At 36.9% G+C, this 16,011-nt stretch overlaps 2 protein-coding genes and 1 non-coding gene across 5 annotated transcripts; 1 reads left to right on the forward strand and 2 right to left on the reverse strand.

The window, feature by feature from the left end:
* Window positions 1-603: 603 nt before the first annotated feature.
* On the reverse strand, window positions 604-5,813 carry LOC148585238 (uncharacterized). The gene is made up of 4 exons (XM_088516673.1): window positions 4,629-5,813; window positions 4,320-4,439; window positions 1,480-3,440; window positions 604-685 (listed from the first exon to the last, which is right to left on the reverse strand). Exons 1-4 carry the CDS (start codon window positions 5,811-5,813, stop codon window positions 604-606), a joined length of 3,348 nt encoding a protein of 1,115 aa, XP_088372799.1.
* Window positions 5,814-9,023: 3,210 nt separating this feature from the next.
* On the reverse strand, window positions 9,024-9,105 carry TRNAS-CGA (transfer RNA serine (anticodon CGA)). Its single transcript has one exon. It is a non-coding gene; the product is annotated as a tRNA-Ser (tRNA).
* Window positions 9,106-10,405: 1,300 nt separating this feature from the next.
* LOC132181171 (Phototropic-responsive NPH3 family protein) lies at window positions 10,406-13,310 on the forward strand. Of its 3 annotated transcripts, none has more exons than XM_059594261.2 (3): window positions 10,406-10,512; window positions 11,551-12,660; window positions 12,771-13,310. In XM_059594261.2, exons 1-3 carry the CDS (start codon window positions 10,450-10,452, stop codon window positions 13,224-13,226), a joined length of 1,629 nt encoding a protein of 542 aa, XP_059450244.1. In that variant the 5' UTR covers window positions 10,406-10,449; the 3' UTR covers window positions 13,227-13,310. The 3 variants fall into 3 exon arrangements, with proteins under 3 accessions (XP_059450244.1, XP_059450246.1, XP_059450247.1); XM_059594263.2 differs by lacking the exon at window positions 10,406-10,512 and adding an exon at window positions 11,181-11,290; XM_059594264.2 differs by lacking the exon at window positions 10,406-10,512 and adding an exon at window positions 11,294-11,370.
* Window positions 13,311-16,011: the final 2,701 nt, after the last annotated feature.

A 16,011-nucleotide genomic window follows, 5' to 3' on the forward strand; every position in this document is an offset into this window, starting at 1 on the left:
GAATTACAGCATCACAGGAGCTGTAATTCTTTATTTTCAAAACTTTTTTGAGTTTCTAGTCAACATAAGGTTTTGGGACGAATATGGAAAGCATTTAAATTGATTTTCCACATGTAAACTTCAACAAAAGAAACAAGTCTCTATGCATATTTTCTTCTATTTTTTCTCCCTTGTGAATTCAACAAAATCCTGTACTGATTAAAGAGTTTAGCTCTAATTAGTAAGAAATCAAATCCTACTATGCTTTTGGTTCTTACTTAAAAAAAAACAAAAGAGTTGTAAACTTGTAATCCTACTAATTACTAAACAAACAGAATTATATGTGGGCTTCTGTCAATATCAACTTGAGTCTCATGTCTAATCAGCCGTCTTTCTTTTACTTCTGCAAATTCAGGGGAAGGGATCCAAATCGAGAGTGTGAGCTTCTAGGTGATCATGGGCCAGTCAAACCGAATGGGCCAGCTTAAAAAAGCCCAGATGGGTGAACTACATGAACTCAAATAGGGAGATAGAGACCTTCAATGATTTTGTTGTTGGGATTACTAATAATTCAGGAAATGAAGAGAGTTTCTATAAAGTCTACTTGTCAAACATAGGTCTTATTTAACTCGCCCTATTGTTCTGGCAGGTGAGCTCTACATATTTAGTGCCTACATTGCTTGTAATTCGAGAATGCGGCAAATTGCTGAAAATTTGAATCACAAGTCGGGAGGAATAAGAAACAAGATATAATGATTAAGAGGAAAATAAATGATGGACTTTAATAATTTGATTAATGATTTAACATTTTTGGTCAGGTGTGAACCCAAACCTTTTTTTTTTTTTTTTTTTTTTTTTTTTTTTTTTGTAGTGTCATTTGAGAATATAAAAATGTTTTTTGTATTCATTTTAGTTATTTATTTTAATTTTGTTGTTCGGTGAAAGTAATTAGAGCTAGTTTATCCAAAATACCAGTCTTGGCTTTTAATCTCAAGAAATGCTGTGGCCTGTGGGTTAATATTTTCCTTATATTTTGCTCATTTCATTTTACAAATGAATCATTAGATTTGTAGACTTATGTGGATCCCACATAAGTCAATGATGGATCCCACAATCTAATAATTAATATATTTAATTTTTCGAATAATATGGATCAAATATGATAAAATTTCCCTTTAATCTCCTAAGGCTCCTGATAATTTCGGAGTTGTTTTGATTTTAAAAATTGAATTTTTTAAATTTGAAACTCTATGGCGTCAACTCATGAAAGAAAGCAAAGAAAATTGCTTTTGGCGGAATGAAGTCTCAGCTTCGTTCTCATTGTATATATAGGCAAAGAGTTACAATTGTAATCAAGTTTGACAAACCCAAACTTGATACAAACTAGGAGACCTAATTCAATACAAATAAGTAAAACAAATACAACTAGAACACTAAAGAGAAGAGATAAGAACAACTATAAGGATAATACTAAAAGATAAGAACAATTATAAAACAGACTCTATTGGTTCCTTAACAGCCCCCCTCAAACGAATGGGAGGGGGAGTAACCATGAGTTTGTCTCTAAGGAAAAGAAATCGAGACGAGGTAAGGCCCTTTGTAAAGATATCAGCACATTGATCTTGAGTTGGGATGTAGCTAGCACAAAGATCTTTGTGAAGAATTTTCTCACGGATGAAGTGGTAGTCAACTTCTATATGCTTGGTACGAGCATGGTAGATGGGATTAGAAGCTAAAGCAATAGCTCCTATGTTATCACACCAGAGTACAGGAGGATCATGGAGAGAAACTTGCAATTCTTTGAGTAGCATTCGAAGCCATGAGAGTTCAGCAGCTGTAATGGCCATTGCACGATATTCAGCCTCGGTGCTAGATCTCGAGACAACAGGCTGCTTCTTGGCATGCCAAGATACTAAGTTGGAGCCGAAGAAAACACAATACCCTGTAGTGGATCTGCGATCAAGAGGATCCCCTGCCCAGTCAGAGTCACAGTATGCCTGAAGTTGAAGAGGACCTGAAGTGAAGTGAAGGCCATGATCTGGTGTGCCTTTGAGATACCTTAGAACTCTTTTGGCAGCCTTCATATGTTCTGTAGTTGGACAATGGAGAAATTGACACAATTGATTGACAGTGTAGGCTATGTCAGGTCTTGTGAGTGTGCAGTATTGTAGAGCTCCAATGATATGACGATAGGTTGTGGGATCTGGTAGAGTATCACCATCAAGCTTGGTGAGCTTCTTGCCTGAAGTGCAGGGTGCGGCATAGGGCTTTGCTCCAAGCATTTGCACACGATCAAGTAAATCAATAATGTATTTACCTTGATTTAGATGCAAGCCAGTTTTGTCACGAAGGACATGGATGCCTAGGAAGTATGAAAGGCAACCAAGATCTTTCAACTTAAATTCCATTTGAAGGCCGTGGATGAGAGTCTCCATGATAGATGAATCTGTACCTGTTACTATGATATCATCAACATATATCAGTATGTAAATATGAACAGAGCCTTGATGAAGCATAAAAAGAGAGGTATCTACTAAGGATCCAACAAAACCAAGATGGAGAAGAGCTTGTGACAATCTATGAAACCAAGCTCGTGGGGCTTGCTTTAGACCATAGAGGGCCTTTTTGAGCTTACAAACATGATCTGGAAAAACTGCATCAACAAAACCAGTAGGCTGCTCCATGAGGACCTCTTCATTCAAGTAACCATGAAGGAAGGCATTAGAGACATCCAATTGCTTGAGGGGCCAATTGTAGTGGATTGCTAAGGATAGTAGGATCCGTATAGTGGCTGGTTTTATAACTGGACTGAAGGTTTCAGTGTAGTCAATACCATCTCTTTGTTGGAAACCCTTAGCCACTAGTCTTGCCTTGTATCTTTCAATAGTACCATCTGATTTTTCCTTTAGCCGAAAAACCCACTTATTCTTGATGATGTTTCGATGTGAAGGTCTAGGGCAGAGAGACCAAGTACCATTGTCAACTAAAGCTTGAAGTTCACTTTCCATTGCAGCAAACCATTTAGGGTTAGAAACAGCCTGAGCAAATGTGGTAGGGATAGAAGGCAAGTGTGTAGCATGAAAGGATTTTAGTGGATGCTTGGTTGATTTTAAGGATAGGAATAGCTGATAGTTGGGAAAAGACTTAGGTTTGGAGTTTCCAGTCATAGATCTTGTGACAATATGAGGAGAGGCTGGTTCAGTAGGTGCAGGCAAAAGCTGAAGTAAGGATTGATCTAGGTGGGGGATAGGATCAGGGGTAGGTGGTAGTAATTCGGCAGTAGGGGTAGTCAGGGGAGTGTTTAGAATAGGTACTTGTGCTGGGGAAGGCAAGGTGATTGGGGGTGAGGTCTGAACAGTATTAGAGTCAGAATTATTCATAGAGTAAAAATGAGAATGATCAAGAACAATACCTGTAGGGGAAGGATCTGATCCGTTAGGGGATGAAGATGCTGCTCTATTCTGTGCAGGGAACACCAATTCATCAAAAATAACATGTCTAGAGACATATACACGATTGGAGATGGGATCAAGGCACTTGTAACCCTTTTGGTGGGTACAATATCCAAGGAAGATGCATTGTTTGCTTCTGAATTCCAATTTGTGTTTGGCATAGGGTCTTAAGAGAGGATAACAAGCACAACCAAAAGTTTTTAAAAAGGTGTAGTCTGGCTCCTTATTGTAGAGTTTGGTGAAAGGACTTGAATTTTGGAGAGTAGGGGTAGGCAATCTATTGATGAGATACACGGCAGTACTGACAGCTTCAACCCAGTATTTAGAAGAAAGGTGGGATTGAGCTAGGAGACTAAGACCAGATTCAATGATATGCCTATGTTTTCTTTCTGAAACTCCATTTTGTTGAGATGTATGTGGACATGTGACTCGATGAAGAACACCATGTGTTGACAGAAATTTAGTAAAGTTATGAGAGGTGTATTCACCACCCCCATCTGTTTGAAGTTGTTTAATTTTAAGGGAAAATAAATTTTCTATCAAGCACTTGAATTTAACAAAGGTTTCAAAAACATCTGATTTGAGTTTTAGAGGAAATAGCCAGGTGTATCTAGAGAAATCATCAATAAAGATAACATAACATTTGCTTCCATTGATTGAAGATAAAGGAGAAATCCATACATCACTATGAATAAGCTCCAATGGAGCAGTGGTAATACGACTTGACTCAATAAAGGGTAATTTTTTGCTCTTTCCTAATTGACATGAAACACAAATAGATTGACTCGACTTAACTGAAGACACAGGAAGGTAGTAGTTGTGAAGCAGATGCTGCAAGATTTGATGACTTGGATGCCCTAAGCGGTTGTGCCAAACTGAAGAAGACACCCTGATCCCAATTTGCGCAGTAAATGCTCTGACTTTATTTTTGGTGAAGTGTTGTAGCCTTAATGGGTAGAGACCATCTTCACTTGCCCCTTGTAGGAGGATCTTCCCTGTGAGGTTGTCCTTAATCAAGAAATAGGTATCAGTTAGTTTAAAATGGCAATTATTGTCACGACAAAATTTATTTATTGAAAGTAAATTTGTTGTAGCATCAGGACAATGTAAGATATTTTTAAGATGTAGGAGTTGATTTGAGCGAAGAAAAGAGGAAGAGCCAGTGTGGGAGATACCAAGTCCATTACCATTACCTACTGCTACTGTCTCATTACCCTGATATGGTTGCTGCAGAGTTAGATTTTCCAAGTCATTAGTGATGTGAGTATTGGCTCCACTGTCAGCAAGCCATTCATCTTCATCTTGTAGATCGTTGGATTGGGAAACCATTGCAGCAAGTTCAGATGGTGGATGTCGTCCTTGGAATGAATAATCCATGCGATGAAAGCAGTCCAATGCTTGATGATTGGAGAGGCCACATATCTGACAAAGAGGTTTGTTGGATGAGAGGATGCCAGGTTGAGAATTTCTCCTTGTAGTGTAGTTATTTCTCCTTGGAGTGTAGTTGTTGGGAGAATTGCTTCTTGGAGTGTAGTTGCTAGTGCTTCCAGTAATAGTTTTTCCTTGGGAGAAAGCAGGGGTTGGGAGTATACCAGGAGATCCGTTGAAAGTCTTATTTGAGGGATAGGAATTTCTGTAATTGGAGAAATGTTTCCTTTGGTTGTTGAATCTCTGTTTGTAACCTGGCTTCTGAGCAGTCATGGCAAAGGATTGTGGTTCATCAATGGCAGCCTGATGTTCAATGAGTTGCTCGTGTCCAAGTAATTCAGACTGAAATTCTTCAAGAGACATAGTGGTATTCTTTGTTATCATGGAGTAGGTCATGACAAAAGAATTGTAGGTGGAGCTTAATCCACCAATGATGTAGGATACAAGGTCATCATCGGTGATGGGGTTGCCGGCGATAGCTAGCTGGTCAGCCAAGGATTTTGCACTTCGAATAAAGGTAACACATGGATTATTACCTTGTCTGAGAGTCTGAAGTTGGCGTCTCAATTGAGTGACGTGAGACCTTGATGGAGAAGCATAACGAGTGGCAAGGGTTTTCCATACTTGATTGGAGGTTTTACACCCATAAATAGTAGGCACAAGTGGAGCAGTTAAGGTTGCAATGAACCAACTGAGAATACATTGGTCTTTCTTTTCCCAGAGAATATATTCTGGATTTGGGACATTAGGAGTAGTTTTGTCCGGAGAAGATGGAATAAGCTTTGGTGGGCATGGCTCAGAGCCATCAACAATGCCCATCAAGCCGTTAGTTTTGAGGATGGGCTTAAATTGAAATACCCATCCGAGATAGTTGCTGTCATCGAGCTTGGATTGACAGAGATGCGCAATGTTTGGCATTGTGAAGGATAGAGCAGCGTCGCTAGATTGCGTCATGAGTGCAGTATCAAGGAATAAGCTTTGGTGGAATAAGCTTTGGTGGGCATGGCTCAGAGCCATCAACAATGCCCATCAAGCCGTTAGTTTTGAGGATGGGCTTAAATTGAAATACCCATCCGAGATAGTTGCTGTCATCGAGCTTGGATTGACAGAGATGCGCAATGTTTGGCATTGTGAAGGATAGAGCAGCGTCGCTAGATTGCGTCATGAGTGCAGTATCAAGGACACGGCAAGGAGATGCGGCTATGGTCTAGTGCGGCAAGGAGAAGAACAGCAATGAGGCTGTAATTTGGTGCAGCAAGAAGAAAGAAAGTAGGTGCGGCAATCTGGTGCAGTGCGGCAATGTTGGTGCAGTACAGCAGGTGCGGCAAGAGAAAACGTGATCTGAGGGCAGCAAGAAGAGCTGCGAATTTGCCTGGAGAAGAAGCTGATTCCGTAGAAGAAGGCCCAAAAATTTGAGAGGGTCAAGGATCTTATTGAGAGGGGTATGAACCGTAAGGCTCTGATACCATGAAAGAAAGCAAAGAAAATTGCTTTTGGCGGAATGAAGTCTCAGCTTCGTTCTCATTGTATATATAGGCAAAGAGTTACAATTGTAATCAAGTTTGACAAACCCAAACTTGATACAAACTAGGAGACCTAATTCAATACAAATAAGTAAAACAAATACAACTAGAACACTAAAGAGAAGAGATAAGAACAACTATAAGGATAATACTAAAAGATAAGAACAATTATAAAACAGACTCTATTGGTTCCTTAACAACTCACACCAAAGAAAGGCCAATTGATACAATTCTTTTGGTTGTCGTTACGCCATCAAAATCCTTGTAATTTGTTTTTATCTTCTCTAAAGGTAGCATTATGCTACCACAAAATAAATTTATATAGTAATTAATAAAAGAATCTAAACAGAACTTCATTTGGGAAGATCGAGAGCCTAGGTAGATTTGAGAAAAGCAAAACTATAAAAAAAATATATGCCATGATGTCAGGACAAATATTTGGACCCATGATTTGATATGCACAATATTTTAAAGTTTTTGGCTTGCACCTTTTTTTAATTTTTAATTTTTAATTTTTTAATATTATCAGTTAATTTTTTTTATTTTTTTTTAATCAAGCTATTAGAAATTTGGAATTGTCTAAGACTAAACGATTTAGTAAAAATATAGGGAAAAAGAGAAAAAAAAAAATTAACACAAAAATTTTACATAATTTGACAATGTATTTGCATTCACAAGAGAGAGCGACTAATTTTTCATTACGTCAACAAAGAATAGGATTATAACTTATATGCAATGCTCCTTGGTGATACTATAAATAAGCCTAAAGCTCAAAGCCTTGAGCCCGACAACCAAATGGCTACGTATTAGAAAGATTGTAAAGTCTAGGATCTTCTACGATCACAAGTCTCTCTATTCCTTTTTTTTTTTTTTTTTTTTTTTTTTTTTTTTTGTGAATACTGTACTCACTTAATCATCAGATGCTCATTGGTAGTACCACTATGGTGTTTGTTTTCTTGTCCTACATATGACCCATCGACCAGTCCGGCCATGCGATAACATTCATTTGCACTCATTGTTAAAACCTTAGCTTTGTAACTTGAAATTTCTATCTAACTTTTGTAATTTAGCCATATTTGTTAGGTCCAAGTAGCACATAGTATTTTTAGGAGATACAAAAATAGTGAACTTGAATTTTTCAACCCTTTTTATTTTTTGGGTTGTAATTTGTGATGTTTCACATTGGACAAGAAATATCAAATCATGCTTTTAACAAATGGAATTTTAGATGGAAAAGAAATTATATATATATATATATATATATAAGAGATGGAAAAGTTATTTGCTCTTTATTTCCACGTATCTTGGAGCAACAAGAATAATTAGACAATCACGAGGAAAGAGGCAACGACGTCGGTTTACCCTGTTAGCTTTGGGAATCAGGTAGATGAACGGGCAATGATTATCACGATCACGATCACGTCATCGACGCATCATCATGGCTTGGGAAAGAAGAGCACAGAGATAAATCCCCAGACCTTTCAACCAAAATATCAAAAGTACCCCTACTTTTCAGGGATGCTTGAAACGTTATTTTGTCCGTACGACACTTGAGAGAGAAATGGTTCAAATCCTACTTTCAAGAAGGGTGAAATCGTAGATTTGAACTCTGCACAGGGGTAAAAGAGTCTTTCAATATTATGTGAATCACGTGACTCCCGTTTTTTTTAATATTCTTCGTGCTTATCCACAACGTGCATGAAGGAAACAGTTGTGAGGTCTGAGGTGCCTGCAGGTTTCCGCTTTAAGGTTTGCTTTTTAAGAACTTTCACAGCGTATATAAATAAAGTGGTACAATATATAATTATATTATTTATAAATAAAGTGCTACTATCATATTTTTCAACTTTTACATTAAATATTTTATTTTTAATTCTTAAAACAAAAATAGTAATTGTCGAGACACTTGTTACTCATGGCAGTAATCCGAATCCAAAGCTCTTCTAAAATAAAAGAGATGTTAGTGGTGGAAGGCCACGAAGTAGAGGGTGTTAAAAATAATATCAAGATAAGAGTAGTAAGGTGTCTTTGAATGCTCCTTTTATAGATGTAGCTGAGTGTGTAAGTTATTGTGGTACTCTTACTTGACTTCCTTAATTTTGGGGATCTTCCTCGTAAATTCGTAACCACATTTTGAATTGTGATATGGAGACTCTTTGACCGTATCTAATTGTTAGACCCAGATTTGGTTTGTCATGCAGATGAATCGAGTTGGGACTTTCTATTCACTGGAGTGTGGATCACATGTATTCTTTTGTGTTGATTGAGTGCATGCCTTCACGTGCACTAGGCTTTAGGCCTTGGAGCGTCAATAACTCTTTTCTTTGTGGACTTTGGGCCTTGTTCTTGGTGAGAGGGGTTAGGTCTTAAGCTCTGTTTGGATAATTATAGTGAGTTTTCCTGATGCCTACTCTAGTAGTGCGCAATTCCTTTGAATCACAGTAGTTGCCTAATGAAAATTAAGTATTTGCGAGGCCCATTCCGGTAATAAACAATACAAACACATGATATTTGTATTTGCTTTTAAAAAATAATGCCTAAATTTATTAACAGGACCACGATAATTGTTGTAGTTTGTTTTTTTATAAAAGCCTATGATTTTATTTTGTTTCTTTTAAGTACAAAAGATTAAAATTCGTACCGTCGACAGCAGGATTCGAACCTGCGCAGGCATAGCCCAACAGATTTCGAGTCTGTCTCCTTAACCACTCGGACATATCGACGCTTCGAAGTGACTTTACAATAACAAATAACTATCCATTATTTACTTCATACCAAACCAACAGCCAACTTTTCCGGCATATGACCCATTGAATCATTGGTTCGTTGAGCATAGAGACGGCTCTCTTGGTAGGACCATCGCCTACTGAAATAGGGGGTCCAAAACCCTTAAAGCCAATTAAACATTTGTTTTGACATGCGTTTGAGATGTGTAAAAATATATTTAATATTATAAAAATTTATTTGAAGAAAAAATATTCATTTGATAAAAAAAATTGAAAGCATTTTTAAGTATCTAAAAAGCCTAAAAATAGTCAATACGTACTTTTGGCAAAAGCTTAAAAGCGTTTTTTGACTTAAAAACTCTATTTCTCAAATACAATCTCAAATTCATGTGATTAATTAAAAACACTATGGTATAAATTTGACTTTTATAATAAGAATTTTCATGTTTAATTACTGTAAATTATCTTGCGTCCAATTGATATTTTAATGAGTGAGTTAATTATGGTTCAATTGAATTTGAGAGAGTAGAACGGTTTCTACTGGCTAATTAAGCACCTTTTGTTGTTGGTTTCCAACAAACAAATGTTATTATAGTTACGTCTAAGTAGAGTAGTCACATTGATACTATGATTACGTTTAGGTAAAGTAGTCACGCTGATCACCCCTCTGTCTTTTTTTAATAATAATAATTAAAAAAAAAATAGTGGGCCCAAAACCATCAAAGGAAAGATATGGGCATTTTAGTCTTTAGGCATAATTCACAGGGAGAGAGAGAGAGAGAGTAAAATAATGGGATAGTGGGTGCACACTGCACAGGTACAGAGACTTGCAGCGATGAAAATGGAATAAAAGGAGGGAAGCCAGCGAGAAAGCTTGAGTTCTAAGCTGAGAAGAAAATCACAATTAAACATAAACTAATACTTATATTCTGAGATGAGCATATATTGTCAGATAGAGCTTTGTGGTTACTGGTCACGCACACAACAACTGTTTTCTTTTTGATTCATTAGTCCTATATTATCTCTCTTCTCTGTCTTTATGTATTTTGTTGCTTCTTGCTCTCTTTTTGAGTATTGTCTCTGTAACCAAGTTGAGAACCGCATTGCTTTTGCACCAATTTGATCCTTGTCTCTCTTTTGTGTTTGTCTTCTTCCTCTTCTTAGAATATGTCATTGTTTGCTCCTCCTGACGTCTCTGTCTCTGTCTCTGTTGGGTTGTTAAAGTCTTTTCCTTTCTTTCTTACTTTCTGATATTTCCCCCCCAAAAATAGAAAAAAAAAAAAAAAAAAGACTTGATTTTGAGGTGGGTTTTTTGGGTTTTGTTTATTATTTGGATTTATAATGGAAGTTTGCTGTGATCTTGAAGTGGATGTCAATGGGGAAGAGACTTTCATGGTGGACAAGGTACTACTGTGCTCTGCCTTTCCATGTCTTAGTTTTAATTTCCACCTTTTTCTTCTAATTTTTCTCTAAAATTCCATGCTTTCTCGCAAGTTTTCTTCTATTCTGTGTCATCTGAATTCTTTCATTCTCCACACTTACTTCTTCTGCTATGTATTCTCGATGTTATCACATATTTGCTGACCTTTCTATGTTGTGGTGTGTGTCAAATGCAGATTTTTTTTTTCTCTATAAATTTCATTTTATGTTAATCAGGTTACATTTCCGTGAGTCATATATTCTCATGTTTTTTTTTTTTTTGTGTGTGTGTGTCTCATTCTTCATATTGTCTTCATCATGGCTTTTATGAGTGTAAATGTACCTCTCCCCCCCAACATTTAATTTACACACCTATATTGTAGTGATGTGGGGTAAGGTTCATAGTTTTTCTCCTTCTATTCTGCCTGCTTGCCATCAAGTTAACGACAAGGTATTCTGTACTTCTTATTTGCTCATTGAATGCTAATGGTTATAGAGCTGAAATTTTCATACGGTATCTTTTATTTTGTTTGTTTTATTCACTCCCTTTTAGAACGACTAATAAGTGTTGCTTTCATGGCATTTATTACTCTCTTTAACCCTTCTTTTGCTGAGGTGATTAATTAGCAGACATCTTTTCCCCATTGTCCATATAAAATTGATTATCTATAACGACCTCTCCTAGCTCTTTTGCTGTTTTCGGTGCAGAATTCTCCTTTTAATCTCACTTTTTGTTCTGCACTTCAATGAGTCCATTCTTTTGGTGGGTTTATTTAATATATAGTGAAAGGTTCCATTGTTAAATGATTGGTGGTTGTCTTTATTTTATTTCCACAATTGCTTGTTAGTCATCTTGAACCTCCTCTCCTTTGTTTAAATTTCTTTTAGTTTTTCTTGTTGGTAATTATTCTGGATTTTTTTTTTTTTTTTTTTTTACATTAATTCTTTAATGGAATTGGTGTTGGATAGTTCTTTTATCAAGGATTGTATTATCTAACTCTTATCCTTGATGGGCATTTGCAGAAAATTATTGCTTCATATTCTGGAAGATTGAGCAAATTATTTGGTAAATCGAAGGGTTCCACAAGAAATCTTAAGGTGATTTTCCACGACTTTCCAGGAGGTGCTGAGAGTTTTGAGCTCATGTCTAGATTCTGTTATAACAATGGAAAGACTCATATAAGTCCTTCCAATATATCCCTCCTACATTGTGCTGCACAGTTCATGGAAATGAACAACTCTGTTTCTGCAACCAATAATTTAATAGAACAAACAGAGAAATCACTTGAAGAGATCAGCTACTGGACATGGTCTGAGCTTTTGGTCGCTTTGAAGCAATGCCAACATTTACTTCCCCATGTGAATTCTTCAGGTGTTCTTCAGAAATGCTTAGATTCCCTTGCTGGGAGGTTGGCCTTGGCTAGTGATGCAAGTCCATGTCCATCTACTTCTTCCCCAGACAGCTCTGTATTTCGGTTTTCTTGTGACACTAAGAGCACTGAGAGTTTAAAGACCAGTTTATCTCGAGGAACATGGTGGTTTGAAGATCTTCTGATCTTGAATCCTGTTTTGGTCGAAATGGTGGTCAAATCCATGGTCGTGCGAAAAATTGACCATCTTATGATCAGCAGGTTCCTCTTTTATTACCAGAAGTCAAAGTTTTATGCTGCCACATCTGATGAGAAGCGAAAAGTTATAGAAGCTGTCATTGATATGCTTTATACTCTTGATGGGAGCTCTGTTTCCTGCAAGAGTTTATTTGGGATTCTTCGGGTTTCCATGACTTTGAACATAAACAAAAGTAGCAGGAACAAGTTGGAGAGCATGATTGGTTCACAGTTGGATCAAGCAGCATTGGATAATCTGCTTGTTCCTTCTCCACAGGGGATGAATTACCTATATGATGTGAATCTTGTTCTGAGGTTTTTGAAAGCGTTTTTTCGCGGAGGAATTTGTCAAGCTTCTGCTATTAAATTGAGGAAAGTTGCTAGCTTGATGGATTCCTATATAGCAGAAGTAGCCCCAGATCCTCGTTTAAAGCCTTCAAAGTTCTTGGCATTAGCAATGGCCTTGCCGGATTCTGCTAGGGACTCTTATGATGGACTCTACCGTGCTGTTGACATGTTTCTAGAGGTAGCACTTGAACTCAAAAAAAGTTATTTAGATTTATGAAGATTGACTTTTCATATTCAAGCCTTTTCTTATGTTTGATGTGTTTGGACTAAATCTATATTTTTTCATAGGTACATGCAGGATTGTCAGAAGATGAGAAGTTAGAGATATGTTGTGCATTGAACTATGAGAAGCTCTCGGCAGAAGTTTGCATACACCTTTCTCAGAACACCAAATTTCCATCAAAATCTGCAGTCCAAGCTCTAATTTCTCAGCAAGACAAACTCAAAGGCTTACTCCATGGCACCAGCAATCCTAAACCAATTACTGATTCGCCCTGTACTTCCACAGAAGTCAGAAGCATGGGAAAGAATGATGAAGCCAGTGATCAGGTTGTGCTCTATGCAGGGAAACTTGATGTATTGTCTGATAATGAGAAACTCAAAGCACATTTGCAAGGAATGCAGTGGAGGGTTATGGAGTTGGAGAAAGTTTGTAAGAAAATGCAAACTCAGATGGCGAAGATTATGAAATATAGAATCTCAAGGCAAGGTCATACCAGATCCTTACCTAGGCTTTGTTCATGATACAATATTATTATGTAAAACTTGTATTTATTACGTAATTTCTCATAGTTGTATAGCATCAGAAATGGTTTCCTGTGTTCTTAACATTTTTTTTCTTTCTTTTCTGCAAAACTAAAGGTGACTAAGAGTATTTTCTTTTACAGAGATTGTGATCTTGGTTGTACAGTTACAGTAAAAGAAAAAACTTTTGAGTTTTTCCATGACACCATGATCAATTTCTGTAATGGTCTGGGATTGATTTCCAAGGATAAGTCCTTTTCCCTGTAATTTTCAATAGGGATGTCGTTTTCCATGTCACTCTTATATTGGGGCAACTATAATGCAAGTTGTCATATGGACTGCAAGAATAGCATATGAGATAACTCAGAGGCTCAGCGTGTCTCATGGTCCATGGACATCAAATTTGCCTCAAAACTACCCACAACTCAAGAATTGATGGATTGACTGACATCCCCTACAATTTGTTTTTCTTTTTTTGCCTAAATACTAATTTTCTAAAATTCAGACATGAAACGGGAGAAGGAGTGCAGGGTTCCGATGCGATCCTGGTTCAGAACTGATCCCTTTTGCGCATTCACCAGCTTCATCATTGAATTTACTTCATCTAAAATTATCCCCAGGACTTTGTTGTTTTTATTAATATTTATGTTAATGCCAAGTTGATTTGCCATATGGTTTGGACAATCAGTCAACTAAAAGAAGAAGATAGTAAAAATTGGCCAGTTTAATAATAAGGTCAATGTAGTTGTTGCTATGTTCTAAAAACAATGAAAGAACCAAATTTCATGATGAGGGGATCTCCAACCACTCCTTTCCAATGTACTCCTTTCACCAACAATCCCACTGACAGGACTAACAAAATCAATGACAAACTACTAATGTATATTATCTGCTTTGAACCACAGTGTTTGGATTGAGTTCACTTAGATTGCTGACCTATCAACCAGCACAACCCAGCTATGCATGGAAGGATTTTCATTAATTATATGTGCATTATTAAGGCTTGCCAGCATAGCTTAAAAAGAAATAATAATAATATCAAAAAGGGTAGTTCAAAGAAATAGAAACATAAGAAGAATGGATTGAGATTGGCTGCAATCTAACTGTTCGAGCACTTGTTTAAACAAATGAAATCTCTCTTAATTGTTTGCTCGATTGAGAAACGTACAATTCCGACGAATCTCGGTCCAACCTAACCCCTCAACATTTAGTGGCAAAACAACTTGCATCAGAAAGGCCAAAAGTACAAAAGAAGCATCACAAAGTAGGGCAACCCATTAGAATCTAAAAGAAAATTCATCCAAGTTCTAACACCCTCCCATGGAAGCAAGCATTAAAAGTGTGACAGTTTAATTATGGAAAAATGGTAATTAATGCATTTGGTGTGCCTCGAATTCCTCATTTTCTGTGAAACATTGCCTTCACAAGATGTTCTTCCCATTCATAAATATATATCACTCCTGCTTCACACGAATATTCGTACCGACAATGTAGCAAGGAAGCCGGTGCCGTGGACACCACAGCTTTGTGGGGGCTAAACGACAAAGTAGGACAAAACAAACAACGTAAGTGATGCGTTTTTTTGAAGGACAACGTAAGTGATGTTATTCTTAAATCAAGGTTTATTAGGTTTATAGAATGATAATAAAAATTAAGTTTTTAAGATTTTTTTAATTATAAGTTATTGTAACGCCATTTTAATTATATGACAATTATACTCTTACATCACAGAGCAAAAGCTCCGAGAAAATCATAGCCGAAACTACAAGGTTATAAGTCATAGATACATATATAACAATCTGACATTCAAGACCTATTTATGATATCAAAATTCGCTAACCCATGACTAATTTTCAGTTGTAACAACAGGTCTACTTTAGACAGACTCAATTCGATACATAAGTAGCAACATCCTCCTGCCGAAACTCATTCTTTTCGACTCACAAGCTAAGAAATTATTCACATCCTCAACCCAACAGGCCAGGACTACAAAATACAGGGAAAACAGAAAAACAGAAAATAGAAAGAAAAAAAAAGCCCATAAAACACCACCGGAGGAAGATTACCGGATAATTCTGGCCAGTGCGCAAAAAAACCACGCGCAGGCGCATGTGAATCACAATCCGTTGCGGGATTGCCGGAATCAAAAGCAGTAGGTGCCGTTGGAAGAGGGTGCGCCGTGCGTGCGATGAAAGGGCGCGTGTCGAGGTGGGTTTGACGGAGGAACATAGATCGAGCTTTGAACAGCCTGATCCAAGAGTTCCATTAACTTAAGTTTTTGTGCTAGAATAATGTTCAAATATATATATTAATGTACTTTTGATAAAAATTCCTAAACTGTTGACCTATTGAGTATAGTTCGGTAACATGGCAACTATGACACCGTGAACAGTGGAAGCTGAATTTTGTTTAAAAGATTATTAACACTCCTTAAAAAATAAACATTCTTTAACAAAAAGTCGTTTTTTTTTTTATACCGAAACTGATTATTGAAAATTGATATATGTTGGGGCCCTCAATTTGTACAACTACATCTACATTTATGAGAGGAAGCCCCGGCTGACTTGGGGTAATCAGACAAAAAAAATTTAAATAATACAAAATTGACTCAGCGTATCCCACAAGTTTAGCTTGAGCAACAATTTTCTATTGGATAAGTTCTTCCACGTGTGCTTAGCTAAGAAGACATGTATAGTTTAAGCTGTAATTCGTGACGAGTTTAGTCTCCGTCAATGCATATGTATAAGATTATATAAGTTAATTTTAACTTAATTTATTTAATTAA

This window comes from Corylus avellana, chromosome 5, assembly GCF_965113065.1.
Source record: "Corylus avellana chromosome 5, dhCorAvel1.hap1.2, whole genome shotgun sequence".
NCBI lineage: Eukaryota > Viridiplantae > Streptophyta > Magnoliopsida > Fagales > Betulaceae > Corylus > Corylus avellana.